Source organism: Lepisosteus oculatus, chromosome 26 (genome assembly GCF_040954835.1).
Source record: "Lepisosteus oculatus isolate fLepOcu1 chromosome 26, fLepOcu1.hap2, whole genome shotgun sequence".
NCBI lineage: Eukaryota > Metazoa > Chordata > Actinopteri > Semionotiformes > Lepisosteidae > Lepisosteus > Lepisosteus oculatus.
Window position 1 is genome coordinate 6,607,558 of NC_090721.1, and position 26,803 is coordinate 6,634,360.

At 38.3% G+C, this 26,803-nt stretch overlaps 2 protein-coding genes across 30 annotated transcripts in view; one reads left to right on the forward strand and one right to left on the reverse strand.

The window, feature by feature from the left end:
- Positions 1-12,891, forward strand: part of mrps23 (mitochondrial ribosomal protein S23) — a 64,503-nt gene extending 51,612 nt beyond the window's left edge. The window contains exons 6-7 of the mRNA XM_015367422.2: positions 2,520-2,565; positions 10,957-12,891. Of these exons, the coding sequence (XP_015222908.2) occupies positions 2,520-2,564 (45 nt within the window). The 3' untranslated portion in view covers position 2,565; positions 10,957-12,891. The remainder of the gene's footprint in view (positions 1-2,519; positions 2,566-10,956) is intronic.
- msi2b (musashi RNA-binding protein 2b) overlaps positions 1-26,803 on the reverse strand; it is a 247,131-nt gene that overhangs the window by 20,818 nt on the left and 199,510 nt on the right. For 10 of the 29 annotated variants that reach the window (XM_015367411.2, XM_015367403.2, XM_015367400.2 and 7 more), the window contains 3 exons: positions 24,696-24,719; positions 21,257-21,376; positions 5,649-5,825 (listed from right to left, as the gene is read on the reverse strand). In XM_015367411.2, the coding sequence (XP_015222897.1) occupies positions 5,649-5,825; positions 21,257-21,376; positions 24,696-24,719 (321 nt within the window). The remainder of the gene's footprint in view (positions 1-5,648; positions 5,826-21,256; positions 21,377-24,695; positions 24,720-26,803) is intronic. The other 19 variants (XM_015367418.2, XM_015367413.2, XM_069184146.1 and 16 more) reach the window with 7 other exon arrangements.

A 26,803-nucleotide genomic window follows, 5' to 3' on the forward strand; every position in this document is an offset into this window, starting at 1 on the left:
GCTAAAACACTTATTAAAGCGATTGTAAAAGCAAAGTACTGCATTTTAAAATCCGCAAAACCATATGCAGACTAAATCACAAATGAACCAAGAAATGTACACTGACCTTGTGAGATTTGTCTTAATGAAAAAGAAGTGACAATGCAACAACAAAAGGGATAATTTTTCCATAATTCATACATCTTCCATTGCTTCAGAAATTTAATTAGCCTCTACTATGATTTCAGAAATTGAAGAATAACAAGGAATTATTCTCACCATACACTGACAACCTGCTGATAACAAAACATAAAAAATAAAATAAGAAATAAAGAAGAGGTGCAGTAGACACTTTGTATCTTTATGATTTCAGACTTTTGGTAATTATAAAACAAATAATTTACTACTAGGATGAATAACTAATTATTATTCTTACTATAATTGATCAGCAGCTGGGTTTAAGCTTCACCATCCCCACAAAGTACCCAGCCAGCCTGCTGAAAGGTGCCTGATACAATGACTACTACAGTACATGTTGTGCTTTTATAGATACTTGTGTACACATACAAACCAGAAGTAAAACACGTATGGAGTTAAATCCTTAATCATGGCCTAGTGAAGCTGGTGCCTGAGCCTGAATGACAGAGGAGACTTGGGGATTCTCCCCCTCAGACATTCACACAGTCTACAGATAGAGTCCATACCGCAACGCCTCACGTGCCCCCAAACTCTCAAGCCTCGATTCTGCAGTCAGAGGATGTCAGGAATAAAGTGAATGACACAATACTCTGCCATTGTTAACAGTGTATTAAAAAAGCAGAAGAATTCCCTCTGTTAATCTTAATTTTGATTACAATTAAAGAAATGCGTTTAGGCATGCTAGCAGTTACATTTAGCTTGGTTTGGGCGAAGCGGTCAGTAATTCAGCAGGGGTCTACGTGACAGAGAAGAGAAGGAGCAGAGTGAACTCTTGGCTCAGAAGGAGCTGACAGCCATTTGTCACTTAATTTGAGATCCCTGACTGCAGGCACAGGTATGCTCCGATTTAAGTGGGTTTCAAAGCATGTGACAGACCAATAAAACTTAGGAAGGAAGGCTCTCTTTGCTTGTATAAGCCAAAACGATAGCTTAAAAAAAGCCAGTCTGAGTAATTGCTCAAAATCTCATAAAAGTCACATCACTGGTAAATATCAAGCATTTCCTGATGATTGGTTTCAGCATTCTTATCTTAACTGTGCAGCCCTAATAAGGCTGTGTATTAAGCAATTATTGCTATTTTTAGTTTAAACAGTAATCATTATTTTATAATTGGTAGATTCTGTTGAACATTACAAAGCTCCACTTCCCAAGTGAAACAGGATTTATGTTTTATTTAACCCTGGGGCTACACAGCTACTGTCATTAACTTTAACAGCAAAACATGAATTATAATTATTGGGACTGGCTTGTGGAACTGCATTACCAATGTTGTTTTGGCAGGGATTTTCACAAGCAGGTCTCTGATTACAAAGCAACATCAAAACACTGGCAAACCCATAAGATTAATTTCACTAGGCTTTTTTTACCACTAGACTTTTGAATTTAATAGCATTTGCATCTGCAGCAGGAAGATTAGTGAATCTTTATACCTTGCCTGTGTTCTCATTATGTATTACTGATCTTTTGTGGAAGAGAAATTGGAAAGATACAATTTACTACAAAAAAGTTGGAAATCTGTTTATAAAAGTAGTAAAGTACAATACAAATTCCAGCCGTGTGACAGATTTTCATGGACGCTCTTGTACTGGGTTACATGGACTAAGGCACATTCCTACTCCAATGCATCAAGTTCAAATACTATTCACGTTCAAATACAGAGGTTTCAGACATCACTTGGAAGATGACTTTTTCTGGAAGCCCTTTTAACCATTTGCTCCTACTGCAATATTACTGTATAAACAACATTTAAGAATCCAGACAGAGCTGACACTGTTTGTCTTAAATGTCTTGCACTTCCTGCTGTTTAAAATCTTGTACTGCCCCCCCCAGCCAAACTGTGTTTCTGTTATCCTTTGTGTATAATTTGAAACTCCATTACTACATAATTTTCTCTAAAAAAATGGGAAATCTAGAGGTAAAATAGAGTATCTGCTTCTTTTATAACATACAAAACTGTATGTTATACAGTTTGTACACTGATACCAGGCCAATATTGTGAACATTTCCAATATTTAAAATGTTTTTTAGACTTTTTTTTTAGAGTTTATTTCTTGTTAATTCACTGCCAACTAGAATTAAGACCTAAAATAATAAATACAGTAGTAGTATTTTGATCAGCAAAGTAGAACATTGAATGTGAGTGAGAAAATATCAACGCAGGCCCTGAGACAGATGCTGGGATTTCCAGCGCTGTCGATTTATACATACATCTTGAATCAAAATATAACTGCAAGCTTTGCGGAACGCATCCAGTCCTCTCCCACAGGAGGTCCGGTAGGTACTGTTGCTGCAGCACAGCTGTTTCTCATGTCAATGTGACACTCTGGGTCTTTAATTCTCAGGAGGAGTACACAAGACAGAACAGGACAGAAAAGAATATGCCCTGAGGTAAGTCCATCTTCATGTTTGACTGCACAGATATTACAGCATGTTACACCCACTGTGGCCTGTACTGTGAGCAGCACTTGGAGGATGGCAGAGTACATGAGAGCTGCAGGGTTGCTGGCAGTAACTGGCACTGTATTTAAAACTCAGTGTTGTACCTGGATAGAATTCACAAGACAGTTCACTTCCAGATGGAAACAAATCATACAGACCTGCACAGAGGCGAAAGTACAGCTATATACCATTTAGGTTATCATATTCTTACATTGTCACCATCAATCAATCAAGGTCGGCTTCATAAAAGTTATGCTACAAATGTGGAATAAAAGTCTACTGTAGCTTTCATTGACAGAAATGAGTTTTACGTTGGCTATGCAGAAGAAATATTGCATCTTTGATGTATAAAAGGAGGCAGCTGTCAATCTCTACAGTGACAACACGTGTGGTAGCTAGTCTCCAAAACTGAACAAATAGAGTAATCCATGCCATTTGCACTAGGTGTATCTGCTTCATTTCTAATGACTGTATTGTTTGTTTGTCAGACACCTGGTGTCCTCATTCTATCTCACAGTTCTGTCGATTCTCAAATCCCCTATACAGACTCATTCACTTATTTGCGGCTATTCTTTTTATATACTTATATACTGAATAACGACAAGTGGAACAAAACTATTGTACAAACTACATTTTTCCCCTCTATAATAACAGGCAAGTCTGATTCCTTAATGGGATCAGAAAACAAATTTAAATTTGGTTATTGAGATCTGAATGGAAATGAAAATGTACACTCTAGCCCCCAGAATAGGAGCTGGACAGACTGACATATACTGTACTCCCACTCACCAATGAAAATGAGATATGACCTTATTTTCAGAAGGTGGTGTCTTAGGTGTTCTTACAGTAATCACATATTGTGTGCGACTAGGAACAAATAATCCAGAGACAGGACTGAAGTGTTTTTAAAACTGTTCATACTAAATGCAAATACTACAAACTATTCTTCCAGCAAACAGTAAAAATTAAAAGTATCAAGGTTGTCAGTTTTTTGCTTTCCTGTACTCTCCCTAACACAAACAATGTCCAGAAAAGATGATCATTTCAGAGCACAGACGTTTGATGTTAAATGCAATGCCTAACAAAAATACAAGGGAGACAGCAACCCCAATGCTGGCAAGCACTTAAGATGCTTGTGTAGGTAGGCTTTAGGTATTTGTCACTTAACCGCAGGAATAGAACAAAAACAAAAATGACATCAATTTCCGGGATGCCATGCAAGTACAAGGACATTATTTCCAGGTAAAGCATAAAGACAATGCCATTTTAGCCTCCTGATAAAACATATGGAACTTTAGACAGTATATAAGGACCAGAGTGCTTCCTTTTCCACTCATCAATCGTAGCTTCCCAAGCTACCCACACCACCAGTGTTTGAGAGCCCACTGAGTCAGGACCACTGTGACCCTTTGGAGTTAAGAACAGAAGCACTTATGTTGCTCAATAACTGCACAGCCTATGTAACCTACATAACCTCTGTATTGCTCACAGATAAAAAATCACTTTGGAACACATATTCAAAATATATGTTATATTTTTATACCCTTTTCCATTGTTTTTGTAAATGCTGTATATAGAGCCATGTGGCAAAAGTGTGCAAAAATGTCTGCATGTTGTCTCCAGATTTAATACAAGATCAAATGATAACCCTGCATAAAGAGTGAACAAATGCTCACACAAAGTACAACATTTTCACAAGGAATTGAAATTGTTCAAGATCCCTTTTATACCTGCAACTTTCCTGCAGAAGGGTGGTTGTACCTGTTCTGTCAATATCTGATTTCTCAAACAACAGCTACAGCATGAAAGAAGACAGAAAATAAGTGGTATCTATGGATCAGGAAAGGATAACGATCAGCACTCCAACTAATCTGTGTTCCCATTGTCCTGCTGCACCAACCACTACACTGCAAATGCATTTGTGTCTCGTCAAAATGCAATCCATAAAAATGACAAGACAAAACCAAACAATAAAACCAAAGAATTAACAAAAAAGAACAAAACAGCAATAAGGGGATTTAGCAAATGAAGGGTCTATCCATTTTAGGGGAAAGGAACATTGTGCACAAAGTACACATAAAGAAAACACTGAAAAGAATTATTTTTCAAGTAACTAATTAGATACCCATGTTTTGTAATGGAGCACTTCATTATCTACTGTGATCCAAAGTCCAATTTCATCTCCGAAAGGTGGATTTTATTTTACTATGTATGTGGTACAACTTCCAGAATCCAGTGACAGCGTCAGTCTGCGTGCTTCACAGATTTCAGCAATGGGTATGTAATACATATACATGTATGTCTATATATGTACTGTATATATACATCAGGTGTACTTTTTTACATGGGTGTTCAAGGACAAAGTTTTACCATCACTTATAATTCTTATTACCTCTCTATTGAGAAATTTTATAAATTAGAAAATGTAATTTTATACTTTATAAAACAGAGAATATTTTATAACCTTTATCTTGTTATAACAAGCAGGGGTAACTTTTGATTTGGCTTTTATTCTTTCCGTAATAATCTGTCTAATAATTTTGAAACTAATAAAATCTGGCTGCTTTGGTTGAAATGGTGCCAGAATAAATGAAATCAGGAGAGATGAGTGAGCAGTGAGATGAGGCTGCTGTAATATCACACAGCCATTAGAGACACCTCAGTTATTTTACTTTATTAAGTTCAAACACTTAGGTCTCCAAATACCATGGCATTGCTATCACACTGTGTCTAGACTTGTAAAAACTCTGTTTGTACTTGTCAATGTGTCAATGTGTGCATATTCATATACAGTACATATACATAGAAAAATACATATATATACTTCCAAGAGCCAAAGGTTTGCATTAAAACAAAAAAATAAAAAACCCTATTATGCATGCAGTGCATTACAGGTCAACTCCTTCAACTGCAAAAGGATTCTTTTTTAAAAAATGTATTTTTCAAACTGTAAATTTTACTTAATTACAAGAATAGCTGATATCAATCAATGAAATTACTTTATGAATCAATCAAGGAAACGCAGTACGAACCTGGGCTCTTAAACTGATCCGGGCTGTGCAGCTGATGGAGGGGAGAGTTGCTGGCAGAGGTGGCATGCTCACTCAGCATCTGAGCAGCCTGGGGCCCCAGGGAGCCATAGTCCGCAAAGGAGCAGGGGGGCCCCCGCTGGTCGCTGGGCGAGGAATAGAAACCATAATCGGGGAACCCTGGGAGATACAGTATAGGGGGACTCCATCATTGTGGAAAAACTTTCACAGCAACGTCAAAACTTTCATGGCATGTACTGTAGTAACGCGCACCAGAACCTTTCCTTTCAATTGCCCGCAATACTTGTGTGTGGTGAAGTGACACAATGCAATTTGTCCATAACATTAGTCTGATCGGGCAGCTGATGCCCTGTAATGACTTTGCTCTTCAACTGCACATGGTTATAGCAGCACGTTGACAAATCTGACACCGCTGCCACAAGAAACCTCTGCTTTAAATATACTTGTGAGGCTTCTTCCTTCATTCTGGTACAATACGTAGCAGCACAAATCGCCAGTCACTTTCAGCACAGGAAAATAAAAAAATAAATACGATTGTGATGCTTTAAAATATATTACAATATATTAAGATGCTGCTTTCTGTGAAGTTTGTGGAGGTGGTGCTGGGGTTATAGTGCGCTATAAGGACAGAGAAGGAGACCTGGTGATGTATCCCTTTCTAGCTCGTCCAGAAAACTACGTTTTCAACTGAAGTCAACTGAAGTTTCAAGGACTATTTCAGGACTGAAATACTGATGTATTTCAAAGAAAAGAAAGTGAAATTTTACGTTCTTTCATTCACATAAATCAATAAATAATTTCAGCTATGTGTCCATTAATCCATTCAATTTGCCATAAATGGCTTTTTTTTTTACAGAATTTATATTGGTTACATCTAAAGGTATAATAAGTCTAGGTGGAAGGTGCTCGAGAAAGACTACGTTTATCATCACCAAGAATGTGAAAAGAGGTGCAGAATGTGGGAAAAAAAAACTTTATACGTTTAACCCCTTACATTCTACCATTTCAAATGTTGTGTCCTATCTGGAACAAAGTGAATTCGAACACAACTCCACTGCTTTCAAAATGGTAATAGGTTCACAAAGGTACTCTCAGTCATACAGTAACCCTAAGTGTTAAGGTATCCTGAATCTGATGTGCTTATTTCATTATCAGCTTTTCAAACCAATTTAGCATCTAAACAATCTCCCCCGTGGCACAGTGGTCCTGCTGAAACAAGACATTACAGTACAATTGTAAGAACTGCTTTTTAACAGTGTTTTTTAATATAAGTTGTTTCCTTTAACCACAGCATCCTAGCTCACTTTTCTGACACTGGGAAACTTGAGAATTAAGTACCGCGAGCTTACAGGCATACAAACAGTTTGCAATTTATGTGACATTATTTTAGGAATTCCTGTACCAAAAAATGTGATCACACCTCTTATGATTACTGCAGTCAATCCATTCAGTGGAAACTGGGATATATTCCTGCAGTGCAACTGCATTTATTTTCCATTTCTTTTCTCAAGAATCCCACACCTGGCAATTAATAATAGTCTTTCAGTCCTCCATCTCACACGCATAGAAGAGGAAAGAAATATACAGACTTCTAGGCACCTGGAATCTACGTGTTATAGTCCTTAATTTATAATGTGAACAAACAGCCCAATGCTCAGTAAATTAATTATATGTGTGTCTTTTCCAACAATGTGCAATGTACATCATAAAACAATCTGTTCCTATGTATACAGTATGTATAGATCCACATCCATTTGGATATTCCTACACAAAATGGGTATTTTTTTCAGTACATTTAAGAGGAATGCACTTCAGAAAAGCAGTTAAAATGGAAATAAGTTCTTAATTTCAGAGTGGAAGATGTCTTTACATTTTAAAAAGATTACTACAAGAGGTGGACTGTGAATTTTATTTGAAAACAACCTCTGAAGACAAACTGAACACCACCTATACCTTAATTTAATACCTAGTTTGAATAAACAACATAAAGCAAGAGAGGCTTTAGGTACTGTAGATTATCATGATGGACCAATGTGGACTTTTCTTATTCAAATACAAAAGAAATAAGGTCATCGCCACTGTACTAACACATTATGTGTTATGTTGTTAAAGGTTGAGAGTTTCAGTTAACTTAAGAATACTTTATTTTGGCAAAAATACATCGAAACCGTCGTTGTTCTTTCTCTTACGTTTCATAAGGACTTACAGTTTTTCATAACCCTCAAAAACATACTTTTCTGGACAGAAATAGAATGTAGATTTAGAGTTACACTGGTTGTGGTATTCGGCAACACACACAAAAAAAGATAAAAATGGAATCAAAATCAAATTCTGCATTGGATGTGTCTGTACAGTACATCCACACTCATGAACCTGTCAGTCTGCTACTCAGACATCACCTGCCTCTTCTTATACTGGACAATCAATCCAGTGCCTTCAAGAACACTTCTCACTACAAAAACAAAGAGATCCTATTAACTTGCATCAATAGGTCCGCCTTTGCAGGTGGTATAAATATTTCTCCACACATCTGCCGTATTTAAACATGCAGAGAAATCCATTATTTTCCAAAACACATTTTTATTGCAATTATGAGAAAAAACTGATACAGTAGTACGTGCTAAGCAAGAGAATATGTGTTAGAGAAAAGGGAAATCACTGGCCTCTTCTAATCCCCCAGCTATTGTTGTTATCATTTATTTCCTCACAAAAAACATGAAAATGCATAAATAAATATGAAATGCTTGAGCAGTGTACTGCAAACCAGTGATTCATTACTGAAATTACTCCACTCAGGATAAATAATTCAATAAAACAACAATCAAAAAAGCATTATGCTAGGTGTTCACTCTGTCACTCACACAAACATCCACGCACCAAAGTTTAAATACTGTAAGTCAGCCCACCAACACCAGCCCAAGTCTTTGGCCCAGGTCAAACCATCACTTGGTGTTCAGGTGAAGTGTCTCTGCACCTTCCCTCAGTCACCCAGAGTGGGTTAATACTCAAAGAATAAAAATACACATTACATGCCACCCAAAAGGCAAGAGAACAGAAACAATGCCATATTTAGAACATGTGCTACAGAAAGAGTGCTTCCCTTAGGGAATTTATCATGTCAAAATAATATTAAAACACCAGCTCACATCATTTGCTGTACATATACTGCAAATGGAATACACTGGGGGAAAACATGTTGGAAGAAGCTTATTTTTCATTGCCAGAGGGGAATGCAGCCTCCTGTAATGTGTATAGAAAACTTTATCTGTCCTCTGTAAGTATCGTGGGAGACACTACTTGGGACCTGACAGGCTTATTAATGAATAATGACGTCAAGTGCCTGCAGAATCTACATTCACTGGATGGACTTTATAAACCTCTGGCCCATGTATGGTCCACCCACATTCTCTCACTTTCAGTCTCAGAGACAACTGCTAATGCACAGAGTGGTTCCACTTGCTATTAATATTGAAATCTTCAACGCTTTGAGAAGAACAGAGATGACACCTGTTAAGCCAATGCTGCTGTAAAGAATTTGCAAAACAATCCCAAAAAACATACTTTCTAAACCTAAAGGGAGCCTTACCCATAATGCCTCGCTCTGCTCTGTTCTGTGAGCCTCCACTTCTCTTGATTCAAACCAGTACCCCCTCTCTCTTCCATTATCTCTTTCCCTTATTTTGAGACATGGCATGGTACATGCTCTCCCTACTGGTTTCACAATTTCTGTACTCTGTAAATGTACAAAGTCTCATTTATCCTTTCAACATTACTGACACATTGGGATCAGTGAACAACAGAGGTGTTCAATTAAGTCCTCCTAAAAACTGTAAAACCTTAAACTTGAGCACCGCATCTTCAATAGGCCTACATATTGAATGTTGGTCCTGTAGAACTTTCAGCAGCTGTTTCAGACTTGGACAATACTCCCTTCTATCACCTTCAAAAACAATGTGAAATTTTAAAGTGGGACACCATACTTCTGAAGACGCTCATACTCTCTTCTACCTCTGTCGTTCTCTCTCGGTAGAACGTTTCAGAGGAAGCTGGTTAGGCGTTAAAAAAGCAGCAGCAGCCTCTCACAAAAGATACCCACTCAAGCAGCTCATCTTTAATCATTTTTAAAAAAAAAGCACTTAGGTTTAATCCATTTTTGATGTAAGCGCTAATAGCTTGGTGTCCTTGAGGTTCAAAGTGGGTTTCGTGCATGTCTCTAATTAGCCGAGCAAGCAGCCATTCAGCTTCCTCTCATGTTTCTAATTAGATCTTTAACAACAAACAAATGTCGACCTTTACAAAGGCTTTGCTACATTCTCCCCCATTAGTTAAATAGTTGAGGAGGGCTGTGGTTAGAGACTCTCTTTGTCTCTTTTTTATGTATGCATAATCCACAATCCACCTAGGTGCTATAATGGTGTCTTCCTGTTTTAATCTGCATATTCCGTTTTAGGAATAATGAGAACAAGGGGACAGTAAGAAAACAGGAAAAAACACCTGGCAGCTTTGTTTATCTGGCCTGAAAATTAGTCCTCATTTGCACGCATTTTCTGTCTCCATCACACTCGTAAGAACCTAATAAACCCTGATAAAATTACTTTTATTATTCAGGTAGATCATTTCTAATGATAGTGTTATCTGCGTAAAATTATAGAATTCAGAAAAAGCTCTCATTTACTGACTAGCAAGATCATGAATCAGCCATCTGGAAGAATGGAATTGCTTGAACATTTTCCGAGGCTAATTTTCTTTTCTGCGCATGCAAATTATTCACTTTAACTGGGAGAAACTGAGAAATGCTGGTGAATTAAATCATTCTAAACATCAAAGTTGCAGTAATAATGGCTTTCCTCTGATGTTTCTGTAAAGTCTACCATCCTCTCTCAGTCTACCAGCAAGTGGAAACTGTTAATGGCTCTGGGAGATGGCCTGGGGTTTAGATGGTGTGTATTTTATATGTACCTAAAACATGGGCTGCAGTACTTTTTCTGGTCTCAATGGAATACAATTCAATCCACAATGCTTCACAGAACTTAGTAGGAGATATTATTTCCAATTACAGGTTGTTAAAATGGACTATTTTTTAATTGCATGTTTTTTTTATCCAGCGCATCAGTATGAAAATACTTTCCAGGTCATGCAGTTTTTGGGGGAGGTGTACCCCCAAAGTCATTCACAGTGTGATGCACAATGTGCAATGTGTGTGCCACTGGATGAAATTCGCTAAATGCAAACCAATATTAAATATATACAGTAACCAACCCTACGGACCCAATGTTTAATTGCTTTCCAGGGTACATCAGGATTGTCTGTGCGGTTGTGTTCTTCATTGTCATCAACCAGAGGAGGGAGGCTGTCTGGGTCCGTTCATTTTGAAGAGGCACTCAGACTCATGGTTCTACTGAGGAGTTCAGTTCAGCTAAGACCCATGTCTCCATTTTTCCATCATAACTTTAATCCCAAAAAGTCAAGAACAACTTCAATGAAAAGTCACAAACTCCATTATAAACCTGCCCATGTGAGCTCCAGGTTCCTTCAACAGCTGAACCTTGAACTCCAATTTCAGGTCTTCAATTTTTTTAAAAAATGGTCATATTTAAATTTTACTATGTGATTGCATTTTGATTTTTACATACATACACTGTAGTGGTTCATGTTGCATTTTATTTTGTGGTTCATTTAAAAATGACACAGGTCTATACTATAATGATAAGCAATAAAATTAGGATAACTTGTGAACTTGAAAATAGTGTAGCTTGTTACTTAATTATATGATTCAATATTTTAAATACACTAAGATACATTGAAAACACAATTCATGCTGTAGTTTCCAATACTCATATGTTATGTGTTTAATTCCTCACAGTACTGTATGGACTTGTACTTTTGTGATTAAATATGCAATGTCAGGGTGCTTCAATGAGTGTTGTGTACACTCCAATGAATGCTGAGAAAAATACTTTCAGGAGTTCCAATGAATACAGAAAACAACCTGAACTGGACCTCCAGAATTAAAAAATCATTAGATGCATCTGATGCATAAACTGCTTCTAACAGTTGCAAGAGCAATAACATATAGAATACTGCATAAACAGGACCTTGTTGCAGAAATGTAATGAAAATCAGAAAATAGAATTATAAAAAAAATACTTTTTTTAATAATGTTATCCGGTTCCACTCTGTGATCTGGTTGTCCTCCATTAGCAGAAGCAGATGTTTACTGCAGCAGAACAGCTGCCTGACACCCAGATCTCATACTTTAGTGATGCTGTGTGCAGCTGACACAAGACACAAGGCAGCAGATATACTGGAATGCTGTCAATGTCACCATTACGTCCTACATCTGGAAACTTCAAACCCATTGATAAGATGAAAGTTCTCAATACAGGCATGACTCCACTGTGTCATTAAATAAGTATGACAAAACTATCTCATTAACTGTTACAAAAACACAGCAAAGCAATTTGTCAACACAAATTAAAGCTGAAACTGCCAAGTTATTGGCCTTACCAGGCCAGCTGTGTGGTTTTGAGACATGCAAGTCCAACATTAATTGAACAAATAGACACGTTAATAGAAAGATATGCTAGTGCTCATCTGCATTATTGTTGTTCTGTGCTTCTGAGAGATTTTAAACTATACTTTATTTTAAAATATGTAAAAAAATTAGACAAAAGGAATAAAGTGTACTTTAAAAAATCTCCTTCCCAGGCATTCTAAGAGTTAAGGGAAAGTAAAAGATTGCTTTAAAATTGTTATAAATAATTAGGCAGAAGGCAATGACATTTACAAGTGTTTGCTTAATTGTGTTCTTCTTCCATTCTGGCAAAGAAATACACCATTATTATATGCATTCCCTTAAATTGCATTAGTGCTGTGTATAATATGTCATGGTGACATAAAACTGTTATAAAATCAAAGGCAGAATAGAGATTTTATATGACAATTCTACACTAACAATATTTGGTGCTTCTTATGCTTGTCTTCAATGAGATGTGGCAGCTCCTATGTTTAAAAGGATAATGCACTGTTAGACTACAACATCTGATGTAACAGGAAAGTTTTCGCCTTTTAGGGACCTCTTTAGGCTGTGAAGCCTTATTGAGATTATTCTTAATCTCATATTACAAAGTATGTTATTCTGCAAATATCTAGCATATTACCAAACATTATGTCTGTTCAATCACCTGTGTGACATTAAAATAATTAAATAAATAACAAAGGACAAGCACGGGTTCACTCACTGCCATCTGACACATTCTGCAACTCGCTGATCGCAATTAAAAACCTGGACTTCTGAGGTTTGGGAATAATGGTGGGAACCGATTCCTGCTCGTGCAAGCCTCAAAACAAGAATACCACCCAATGTCACAAAGGCAATGGAATGGCCACCAGGCAGGGAGAGAAACAGTGCCATTTCAAAGTGTGTGTGAGACTGCTCCAGTCCTCATGATGTTCAAGAGACATACCTCCTGCTGTGAACAGTGCACATCACCGCACAGAGAAATTTCACCACATACTCTGAAACACCGAACAACACAAGGACATGATTTTCACTTAAAGTAAGTGAAAGTACACTAAGTGAAACTTTTTTCATCTGAACTGGCGGACAAGAAGGGTACAAGAGTTCAAGTGCACCATATACATACAGTATAGATGAAGACAGCTTTATAACAAAGGAAATCAGAAGTCCAGCAAGTGGAGCAGACAGTGGCACCTGTGCAGTCATTGGGGGGTATCATCTTTTCACACCGCATGCAAGAAGGTATGGCTATGCTAGCGTAGCTAACTGTACTTCCACGCAGTGTTTACCACGGTCTGGACAGGCCTTTTTTATTATTAATATTAATGACTGAGCAGTCATAAAGGCTCCCTTTATTTTTATCCCACTCTAATTGGGTAGTAATTACTCATCTACAAAACAAATGAGTGGGTCCGTGTTGCCATGGAGACGGGATCAGAAGGCCCAGTGGTGTGAATCATTTGCAGAGTATCATTTATGTTAATAATTATTCTATTTTTCCTTCCCTGTTGCCCAGGCACAGAGGAGAGGAACAGAGTCGGACAGGCGTGACTCTGGGCCATTGGGGCACTAAGTGTTCAGGGACAGAGCTTTCTCTCTATCATCTGTCTACAGCAACTGCAAGTGCCACAACAAGCAGACACACAAAATCCCATCCTTCCAAGCCTGAGCTTAATTGATGGCAGCCATTGACAATCAGCAAACCCAACAAATTCTGTCAGCGGTTTCTCTAAATAAACAAGGGCATCCAATGTTCACTACCATGGAAGGACTGCATACGCCACTAGATTACAGCTTTATAATGAAGAAATAAGATTTTATTTTCCAATCAACTCTTCCTATACCCATTTCATTTAAATCCTTATAATGTTGATTAGTGTTACATACTCATTTTCACTTGACAAGATACAACTGGTAAAAAAGAGATTGTAAATCCCTAATAAGATTGCCTTATGACATGAAAAAAAAAACCAATAGCCAAATAATCTCACGGAAAACCAGAGAGAAAAATAGAGCATCCCCTTCTCTTCAGCTGCTCAGATAAATAAAAACGTTTTTAAAGCCCAGTTGTGATCAGGTACTGCCCAAAAAGCCATGTAATAGTTCCGATATAAACCCATCAATCCCAAGAACAGCATAAGAAAGTTCCACCAAATCTACTGTTACCGGGAGGGTCTGGTCCGCAGCCTGTCAGCTACTCAGACTCTCAACATCTGCCATCATCATTTGTACAACTTTACACGTCATTCCTGAGAGAATGTCAATAAACTTGTCAAATGCGTATCCAAATTAGCTTTGAATTTCAGAACAGCCATAATTAGCTACTCCATTTCCACCTATGTCATTTTTAAAAATTACAAGCTCTCTTAGCCTCAAGTAGCTTTCACTTTCCATTTAAAATAGTCTTTCTAACTGAATAGGTGACTAATTAACAGTACTAGACCTCCTTTTCACAGAGCGCCGACATTTCATAAATAATCCATATTTAATGTCTTGTCATTTTGTGCTCAGAGAGGCTTTGCTAATGAATTTTAACAGATGATTTATTTCCACTGTCGCTTCCCCCCTACACAACTCTTTCTTTCCTTTCAGGAAAAAGTTATTGACAAAATGTTGACAGGTCTCAAACAAACTCAGAGAAAGAATTGTGAGAGGTAAAAGAGAATCACAACATGTTGCCATGACAGAATAGTGCAACAGGCATCAATATGCCACACTTTAGATAACAGTGCCTTTGGGTGTCCATCTTTGAGAAATACAGAAGAATTATTAAACGCAGTGCATCATTTTACACTGTTTCAGTATTTTGAGTCATTCTCAGAGATATATGCTACATCTATCTTTTAACTCCCCTACATGAGGAGTCTGTTAAAGGACAGATACTTGCAGGAATCTTTGATGCTATGCAGCACTAGTAGTGGCAAGACAGCTCTGAGCTGCTGATGAAAGCCTGTCGTGGAAAACTAACCAGGACTAGTCTGCATGATGCAAACCTCAAAACTCACTGTCGGCACATGGAGACATAATATGACCAAGGGGAAAGACTGAATTCTGAACAAGGCAGGAAGGGGATTATCTGTCATACTGTTTCTCACACTGTTCCTTTGATAACTGCAAGACCCCTGTCACCAAAGATACACTCAGAGTCAATAGTCTCTATCTGACACTGAGGCACGGCCACACTCAGGGCAATGGATGCTGGATTTCTTACTTGAAGTGAAATGTGCTCTGCTGAATGTGTGCATCCGATACTCCAGCTGTGAGTGACTGGGGAACTGAGGAGAGGACAGGAAGATAGGGCACCTAACAGGCTTAATGAAGGTTCTCCTCCTCTTTTTTTCTTTTTGCGTATATTTTATTTGGAAATAAATCAAATACAATATATATTTTAAGACACGATGCAACATGTTTAAACAGAAATACGAAAATCCTGCCAGGCACTGAGCTGTACAGCAAATCAGCTCAGTCAAATGAATAGAAATTAGCTCCCAAAAGGCAATATACAATTCCAGATTATTTTAGCATTGCAAATTCAGGCAATCAGCATCTTTTAGATTGCACTTCCACGCTTGCGGAGCTCATTTTGTGAAAATGGCCAAAGGTCTGAGATATTGTGCAGAATCTAGCCGAGACATGGAGTCTCAGAATTTCCTTCTCCAACCCACAGAAACAGTTTGTGAACTCAGACGGACTACAATAAAAGAAAAACAAAACCCAAGATCTGCGTGTCAAAGATCAAACAAACAAAATATGAGAAATACTAAAATCTACATCTAATTGCTACCATTACCACTACTACAGGAGCATGCATTCAGTTCAGTCCCACAGATACATACAAGTCTGGGTTCAAGCAGAAGAGGGAGCGATGTGAAATGTTTCACAGGACAAATAAAGTGTTTTGTTTAGTCAAAAGAAAAATAAACATAAAAGAAAGGGCAAAGGAATAATAACCATAAAGAAATGAACAAAAAAATGATAATACAACAAATCAAGTTTCTTAAAGTTTTAAAATAAAGTCTAAACAGGAAAAAAAACAAAGGTGTACAGTAATGAAATATAGATATCTCTCCGTATGGAGAGTTGGTATGAGTTTTGTTTCCTTTAAGAACGGTTGGTTTGTCTGATACAAGCATATATATCAATATAAACATGCAACCAGCCGCTACGGACAGGAAGCTGGACACAGAGAGAGAGAGAGGAGTAAAGGGTGTGGACAAACCTTCCGGCGGAGTGCGCTCAGAAGAGAGTGTGAGCGGAGGTCACAGCTCCGAGTGTATCAGACTCAGTCAGAGACACTCACTCTCAGCGGGCCCAACCAAGCAAGAGAAAAACAACAGAAACATAACTGCTCACACTCACCGTCACAGGCCAGGAAGCAAGCTCAACTCACACCTAGCCCGCTGCCCTGCAACCTACCTCCTTCTGCCTATGCCCAACGAGTGGGACCTTCCAGTGTCTATTTATTGACTGGTCACGGATTTGTTCCTTTTTTCGTTTTTTTTTTTGTGGTATAAAGCATTCTTCGTTCATTTCGTTTACTCCTTATTTAATGCACCAGACTTGATTCATTCGTGAATTACCAATTGTCCTTGTTATGATTACAAACAGGAGCCTGCATTTGTCACCTCTGCAGACAGTTTACAATCAGCTTGTCATTAAGAATCATGGTTAAGTGACATCAGCACCAAAACATTCTGCTGTCACCTGTACTTTGGTGTACAGCTAGAGGTTAGTTTCACAACACATGCACCAAAATTCAATTCCAAAGTTCCTGTAGTTCATTCACTGCATTTAAGGCCTTTTTTAAAAATAAAGCATGCAGTTCAATTTAATCCTCTAATTTTTATAATATGCATATACTGATTTCCGTGGAATGCATTTTTTAATTTTAATGACAATTGATAAAAAGACAATTTAAATTTATTTTTATTAAATCAGTGCATCAGCAACAATATCTACCTGTCCAAGGCTTGTGTAGTGTTAATTGTTCGATTCAAATTGAAAAAAAAAGTTAATACAAAAGAAAGAACAAACAAAAATGAAAACAAAACAAAAGCAAAAAAACTTGGGGGAAAAGGAAAAAGAAGTATAGTTGCAAAGTATCATAGCGCCCAAATTCAATACAAAACCGCACAGGACTTCAGGCATGGAAATTATCTGATTGTCGCTAAAGTTGGCTGTTTAATGGCACCAAAAGCACTGATTAATCAGGCGAATGAACAGAAGCAATGTTAATCTACTATACAGTACCCTCTACTGTACTGCGCCAAGGGACGACTGGCCATACCTGCTGGACACTGCAATTAGAAGGAGCTTCCACAAACTAGTCTGATTTTTAACGAACATCATGCACTGTACCTCTTCCTGTGACTCTTGCAGAGATATGAGGGGGTGACACAAGAGTAAGTTAAGAAAGTGAGAGAGCATGGTCCTGTATAAAAAAACCATCCGCACTCCCAGTCCCCCAAACTTCCCCATCCTACGTTCTGATAACTCCTATACTATAGTTGCTTACTTGCTAATAATGCTAGCATTGGCCACTTCTGAAATGCCAAGTACATCACGTTTTGGTTTCTCTTGAGAGCTGGGATCTGTCACCATGGGTGGAACATTTCCTGTCTATATATGAGCACAACCTTACACTGGGGCTCTAAGGCCTATAAAGAAACTTGAAATCCATGTTTACTAGTCTGGGTGGAGAGGCCTGTTTGCGAACATGCAGTGGCTTGAGCACAGACAGGCACTGGCCAGTCACCCCTTGATGCCCAGCATGCCACAGAAATGAAAAACACTTGATCTGAGAAAGGGGTCCTTTGTAGCTCTGCAAGCAGTGCCAGTTTGCATGGAACGGATATTGAAAATGTTTTCGCTGACAGCTAGTTTTTTCTCATCCTTTAATACTGAAATTGCTGTTACACTTGTCATCATGTTAAGAAAAGAGAAAAAAAATGTCAGATGTTATTAGAACGTATTTTTAAGATCAAACCTAAACTGAAAAAGACACAGACCCACATATCCCATCTTCTGCACCCTTTCCCTAAATCCGATGCCTACCCACCTCCCAAGAAACAGATGGATTTAAATCTTTGTACTTTACAGTCATGAGTGATCCTCTCCGTTTCCATGTTTTGCGTAACTGGGACACTTAATGACTATTTCAATAAAAAAAAGATTTATCAGTTTTTATTGCTAATTCATAAAGCATTATGTAGCCATTTGTCACATCCTAGTTTATTAAATATAAAGTGAATTAGTTTTTAGTTGAGAACTACAAAACCCCAAAAAACAATAATGAACATTTATCCCTAAACGAAAAATACTTCAGAAAAGTCTTTAAATGTTTCTGCAGAGAATTATGGCAAAAATAATAAAATGGAAAAACTGACAAGGCAAGAAGACGCTCTTTCTCATAGACTTTTGCACTGCAGGTTATATACATGACAGTCTCGTGGGAACGCAGCAAGAGCTAAGCCCAACTGCACTCACATAGTGTACTGTACGAGGCTCAGCCATTTCTCAAGTGAACGCTCCCAAAACGTAAAGGGGATAAAATCTGGCAACTTCTTCGGTACAGCCCAGGCTTGGCAATACCAATTACAGAAGTTAGCTCTACAGGTTTCTACAAACTCATAAGGCATTAGTTTAAGTATTTTGTAATTATGTATGAAGTGACTGTTAAAATACTGTATATTACAAAATTTGAAGTATATTATATTCTAGAAAACAATTATTTGAAAGCTAACTTTCACTTTCAGATGGAAAATGATCGGAAGCTTCTTGAACTCAAGTTTCCTACACAGTGGTACACACAATCCCTGTGGCAATATAAAGTCAGAATACATCACTGTGCATTCTTGTCAAATTTGATTTGTGAGCAAGGTTACATAAAATGTAGCATTTATTTTACTTCACATGTGAGACCGTTAGTCACCACAACTTATGGTAAACTTTTCAGTTATTGTGGCTTTTTCAGGAAATAAATATCAGTGCAGCTGTATTTCATTCATATTGGCCCTTTAGAAGCCATTATCCAAAAAAGCTTATGTTGACACTTGTATTGTATTAAGACAGAAGACCTACAGTATGTAATAATGTAACATGGAACCTGTGGCAAACTATATGTAGCCTGCCACATGTTATATTTTGTGTTTGCGCAGAGAGAAAGTGGAGAATGGACACAAATGTTTGCTATAAGATGAGTTGTTGGTGACTGTATTGAACCCCAAAATGAAAACAAAAATGCCTTCTCAAAAAAATACTGTAAGCGCTCTCATCTGGCACTTTACAGGGTAACAAATTTGTGTCTGTTTTAAGTGATATTTGTCAGCACTTTGAAGGATGAATTTGGAAATAGCACAGGGACTGTTTTAAAAGAAAGGGGTGAGTAAAGCTAACATTAAGCCCCATCACAGATCACAGAGTGTAATTGTGCTGTACGGAGTAGGAAAGACATTTCCATCTATCCTTCTTGTTCACATTTCTGTACTAGTGATCCCACCACCTTCTAACATGCTAGTCCAGTCTTGTCCAAAACTTGTCCAGTTTTTTTAGGGCTTTTCAGTCACCAGTACAGATGTGCTCAGCCGCCTTAAACCCTAAATTATGGTGAAGGGTGAGGGGGATTCTGAAAATGCTGACTTAAATATCAGGTGGCAGACCGAAGGGGAGAGACCAAAACTAGTTTCTTCCAGTTATCTTTGATGTAATCACAGATTTACTCTTTAGTGATTTACTTTCCTTTGGGATTTGTCATTAAAAGGCCCGATATTGGAATTAGATTAGATATACATTTAAAGTTAAAAACTATATTTAAGTGAAATAAGTGATAACTATATATAAGTGAAAAAATATTTTGGATGGATATTATAAGATATTCCAAACCACAACAGCACATTTTGTTTTCATATAGTACTGTTCTTCTAAAGTAAATAAAAATCATGCATTTGCTCTGAAAAAGGAAATTAAATCTCTATTGCGTATTGAAAAGCAGATGTGTTTTAAATTAAATTAGAAAACCAAGCATTTTTCACTGCAGAAGCATTGGGTAAACATGGATGAATTCCCAGAGAAATTCTAAAATATTTTGACCCCAAGCATTCCCAAAATTTAATTTAGATCTGACTAGATCACTCATGACAGAGAGCTGTGACTGTTTTATTGTTTCAGACTCCTGTTTTCTTCAGATACCCCCCTTTGCCCTCTCCAGGACAGACTTGTGTCCCTCTCCCCATCTGCACTTTTACACCCAGTACAAGCACTGGCACAGATTTTGATTTCTCATGTCAGCCTGGAGTATCTTAGTCAAACCTGGCTCTGAAAAGCCGCAGATCTAAATACTGTTCTTCCTTACCGCAGTAAAAACTTTCACAAGAGTAGCAGATGTTTATTGTGCTGTTGGAGTGGGGCAGGTATCAACACCGTGACCCTCCCACTGTGAAGACAGCAGATGCTTTTAAACTTATAAACGTTTAAGTGTTTGACATGATACAGCAAATTTAAACAAAGGCACTCTTGCTTTGATTGAAGCTCGTTTGTATAGTATGCACAGAGTCGAGTTTTAAAAGGCCAATTACGAAAGACAGTTATTTCCCTGAAATTACAATGAAACCTGCCAATTTTGGGCTCAGCAGTTATTATTCATTACTATATTAATTTAATTAAAATTGATAAAGTTGTAGCTGTTACTCTGATGAGCAAAATCAATGAGCTCTTGAAGAATGCGACATCTGCGTGTTTGTAGTGAGGGCCTGACACTGTTAAGAAACAGCACAGAGAGACCGAACATGAGAAATAAAAACCTTCACGTCGAAATAAACGCCCTGCCACTCCCCTCTGACGACATGACTGTTCTAGAGTATGGAAACGGCAAAGAGCGGATTAAAGAGCCCAGCTTGTTCTGCACCCCCGAGGCAGCAGTCCAGAGCGTGCCCCGGCTGGTGCCGCTAGCCCCCGGTCCCTGCTTGTAGTCTGTGCTCAGGCGCCCCATGTGTACAACATGTGAAGAAAACAAAGAGGCGGCTGTAAGAGTATGGAGAGCTGCAGCCACACAGAATACCAACAGAGCGTTTACCTGCCCCTGCGTTCTGCGGGTATGCCATGTAGCCGCCTCTTCCACGGGCCCCCCTACCTGAGCCACGTGCTGCCGCCACCGCCGCTGCCGCCACCGGTCCGTACGCCGTCGCCGGGAAGCCTGCGGGAAGAGCACAGGGGTCACAGGGAGACTGCGTGACAGAGCTGGGAAGACATGGCACGAACAGGTGCTGGCCTGAGGATCATTCTGCATCACAGGCCTGGGCAGAGGTGCCTGGCTCCAAAGATCCTGACTTCCTGGGCTCCCACTGAGACAGCACTTCAGAAAAAACACCCCTCGCTGAGACCGCACCGCTGACAAGGCAATCAGGGAAGCAGCTGTATTGAAAACTGAGATTGTTCAGAGGATTAAGTACTTTGCCTTGTGTACAAAGTGAACTTTGTTCCATGTAGTGTACATAAGAACGAGTCTTAATACACTATCTGTGATTAAAACTATAAGCACTACTGCTCTGCTGGGATAATTGCATCTTCAAACGAGAAACTTCTAAATATTATCTCTTATATGTAACTAGAGATTTCCATAGCTTGTTTTGGGAGAGAGGTATGTGATTGTGTTTACAGATGATCTCTTCTGTACCAGAATGTAAGGCATCAATGCCGAGAGGGGGCTACATTCAGATAACCAGGCCCAAGTGTTTTTGAGATCCAGATTCTAGGGAGACAGAAGCAGTAGTGCTGTGCCGTGAGGTGACTGTCAGCGGGAGAGAACTGGTTCGGCTGTGGTTGCCATCCTGCTGACCCACAGGGTGGATGGCTTGTAGGGAGGCACCATATAAAATGCCACACCACTGATCGACTCCCTGGCTCACCATAAGTCTGTCTCAAGCCTGCAGCGGCTGTTCGTGACGTTTTTACAGCTACAGTAATTGCATTGTGCCTTCACTTCCCAATTAGACATGTACACATACAGAGCTCCTTGCCGGGGGCTGGGCTGGGTCTGTTTCCTTGGATGTGACAAGGGGCTGGCATGCTCATTTAGTGAAATTAAGTCATTAGGATTTCTTTAAACGCTCACCATCATTTTAATCTGCATGGGGTTTCTGCGCTGGTTAATCGAGTTAACAGGGCTGTTTGGTTGAGCTAGATGATTTTCTTTTTTTTCCCATTCTGCACTTCCTTCTGTTTTAATTGGGGAATAAATTTTCACACCACGGCAACAGATAGCTGGGAAAAGGGCTGATTTGTCTTTGGGTGGTATTTTACCATTGGAAAAACATTCTTTAAATAGCAACAGTCTGCCATTGACAAACTTCCAGGGGCTTTGCATAATTTTTAAATCCCAGGATAAAGGAAAATGTATTTGTCATCACTATATTGAAGACTCTGTAGTCTCATATGTGCATTATAAGAGCAGCACCATTGCCCGTTCTAAGATTAGACAGCTTCATGTTCCAGAGTTAAAATTACGCATTTTTATGCATTTATTCATTGTTTTTTTCCCTAAAGATACTTTCTTAGACAATTAAATAAAAAATAAATAAGCCAGGATCATGTAGAGTTAGTATTTTATGTTGATTATTTGTACTTGTACTAAGAGGTTTGTTTATTAGTCTATGATGGCTCAGGGAATCTGCACAGAATTAACATTCTGAAGTATTATAATAAACCAAGAAACGCTGATGGGGAAGCCCTCAATCTTTATCACAGTGAATCCGTGAAAGCAAAAAGGTTTAATTAAAGCCTTGTCACAGACACCTCAAAGCGTCGGCTGAACATTAATAACTTTCATACTAGTTATAAAATGAAGCGTTAGTCTTTGCACTTAAAAAAAAGTGTTAATCTATGCATGCTGCAATTTTTCTAGCTTTGCAGGAGCAATGCCAGCCCATGGAACAGGCAGCTCCGCAGGAAGGAAAGGTTCCTTCAGCTTGCATGGAATAATCGGGAAAGGGTTAACCTGAAGTATCACTACCACCAGGCCCAGAAAAACAATGGAAAATGCGACACACTTTCGTACACTGTAGTCCACTTAAGTCAACCGCCACTCATCTCGTTGTCTTCACGCGCAGAGCTCATAAAGTCAAGAAACCGAATCATTTGCAGTCGCTGTGGTGGAAGTTATGCTTCGTAACTCAATCAATCTAGATGATAATTTAGACTATCGGCACTGTAAATGCCGGCTGCTGTCTGACAGAGTGATTGCCCCTGGGGAAAATGGATGATTTGTGGGGATACATTGCGCAGGGTTGGGTGAACCAGCCTTACCAAGCACCCCATTTCAGCTCAGCTTTATGGCACTTGGAATCAAGGATTAATTGCTTGTTACGGAGTGCTCTTTACGGCCTTTCAGCAATATGGGGCTCGGAGCTGAATGCTGAAGAAAGTTAACAGGACTGGTCTTTGGAGCAATGTAGTGATTTATGTGTGTAGCAGGATTGCTTAATAAATACTATGTCTTATCCGATTTCATTGACATTTGAATTGTGCTAATTAAATAATTTATTTTTGTGACATTTGTAACTCGTCAATAATCTTGATAAGTCTTTTATAAGATTCTAAGGGGCTGAGAATAATAACTAAAGTGCTGTTAATTGTTTCAATTAAAAATTTTCCATAAACCAGGCTGAAGTGCAGACTTGAGATTTTAATGAAGTGGGAAAGCTACTAAATTAATACTAAAATAATAATTAATACATAAAATAGAACAGCAGTCATTCCAGTTAAAGAATGCTGTAATGTCAGCACTTTAAAAATCCTAAAATAAAGGCATGGCTCCACAGCTGTATTTGGGAGCAAAATAACATGGTTCTCCACCTTTCAATTTGCAAGGTGCATTACATTAATGGCACCTCTCTCATTGTGTGTTTATTCTTTAGTTGTAGTACAAATAGCTAATATCAGCTAATTCAAGGCATCAGCCAAGTCCGACAATTAACATGCATGCCAGATATCTCAGGATTAGCTGCATGACTCTTCAGAAAAAGCTACAGGACTCCCAGGACTCCCCCTTTGCCCCTCAGTTTTTTTTAATCCATGTGATCACTGAAAGCATACAGTTATGAAATCTTTGAACCATTACAATACGTCTTGGGATCCTGCCTGCTGTAAGGACGAAATGTGACCTTTCTATAGTTATAGTGCCTGGCAAGCATTTTCAAGAGGGCATTGGAGAGAAAGAAGAATGTGTTTTTGTAACAGTTCCTAGAACGTACCTGAATGTGAAACTCCTGCAAGGCTTTGATCACAAGAGAAGGGTCTATAATGGTTCAAAATTCTATGGTAGAAACTAAAGAAGCTTACAACAAAAGACAACAGGAGACAAAAGAGTATAACACTGAGAAGCAGAAATACAAGCCAAAATGTCTACACCTAGCATTCCTATGCTAGAAGCACAAAGGCCATTAGAAATCTACAAAAACACACCACACAGCCACTACATTAGAAAAAGATGAATTATAAAAAAGGAAACAACATACTTGCATTTAGATACGGCAATAGTGCTGTTTGAGGGGGAAAACAGGGCCTGTTATTAAGAGTAAAAAACTCAGTTTCTCTGACTAGATTATCAGCATACCTGCATCATAATATCATAAAAGAAAATAAATCAAAACACTCTGTCTGCAACATCATTACAAATACAATTACCCACTGGGTTTCTAATTAAAACACATCTTTGACTAAACAATGTCTAGGCCAGACGTAAACCCTAAATTCAGACAATGAAATCCTGACACTGGCAGATGGTACTATTGAGACATGAGGATTCCACATAATTATGCGCTTTTCTAGTATTAGTTTTTGATGTAGATGAAGACTTTTCCCTCTCCCACCCACTGTGCAAATAGCTTTTTTCAGAAGTTATATATTAATGAAAGCTGCAAATCATTTTGGTGCTGATATGAACATTTCAATAATGAAAACACTCTGCCAGAAAACACCCCCATTAGCTCTCTTGTCGTTTTTTATTTGTGTTTCTTTATTATTTAAAAACTGTTACTCTACTATTTACAGTAATTACTTTCAAATGCCTGCCCATTCTGTGACAACAAATCTAATACAACATTTCCTAGTCTGTGCGATCAATTATATTTTACCAAGGACAGTGGGATGCTCACAGGTTTTGTCAAACACAAATACATGAGGAAGCCATATTGCACAGTGTTGCCTACACAGTGAGGGACAACATAAACAAATTCAGGGAAGGATTTAATTCTTTCTTCAGAAAGCAGTGATGTTCAGATCTTAACACTGTAACATATTATATTTTTTTTATTTAGCTTAGAAGACACACTGGCATTATCACAAATGATGATATCGCATCATTGTGACTTTGGTTTACCTGTAATTTCCCTGCTTGCACACTAAAGATTGAAACGGAAGAACAATCCAAGCATTGGACAGCTGGCTCTGATGCAATGCAAATGTACTCATTTCTTTTGAAACAAGATGGGAACTTCCCCCCAGTTGGAAATAAACTAGTGGACATAATCTCAAAATAAACTACAACAGATCATTTTGAATGTACTTTATCAATGTCTCTTATGAACAGATATCTGTCTACAGTATGTGCATATGTACTGTATGTATAAGGATAAAATTATAAAAAATAAACTACTGTACATAGGAAATAGAAAAGAAAGCAAAGCAGTTGTTGCCTATATTATTAAGAGGTGCAAGTGTCTGAGGAATAAACTCTACACAGCCTCAAAGCCTACAGAGCCAGAGGATTCTAAAGAGTCTAATCCAAGAAAAGACAAAAGGGAGTCTCCATGACGACACTAAAAGAAGTACCAAACAGGTTCCAACCCACGAAACAGGACGGAACAAAGGCTTCTTTCTTGCCACCTTGGCAGAGTGTGCGTAGGAATTCAGTGAAGCTGTACCAAAGCAGTCCATTCAGTGACCCTCCGCGGTGTGAGAATACTCCCTCAGAGCCCCATCAAGAAGGATGAAAGAATGTAGAAAACAAAAAAAAGTGGCGACAACTGGTAGAATATAGTGAACTTGTTACTTTTGTGGACCTGCTGAGAATGGACACCCTCACGGCCACAACGCCTGCTAACATGACCACATGTCCTCCTGTAACATGTCCACCTGGGACAGGAGCAGTAGCATTAATGATATATTTTTAATAACGCATTCCCACAGTTTAAAAGAAAAGGTTCAGCTATGTGCCACAAAATGTACCAGTCCTTACAGTTTGAAAAATACTTAGAGAATACTCCAAGAAAAGAGCTGCAAGCAAATATTGACTACAAGAGGTGACACACTGGGAAGAAGACAACATAACTTCTACATTATATGCCATATTGATCAAAATCAAATTCATTTTTGTTACCAGTATTTTTTTGCTCATCATCCATCCATGACCATTTAGAATTTTCTCATCAGGATTTTTAAAAATTAATAGAACATATCTGATTAAGTATCTTTTGTCTGCATAATTTGAACACGTACAGAACTCTTCAAAATAAGTATATAGATGTGAAAGACTTATGTCAGGAAGTAGCAGATAAAGAACAGAAGAACAAAGCACAACAGTAAAACAGGCCAATTTTCATACCACACTAATATACTGAAAATC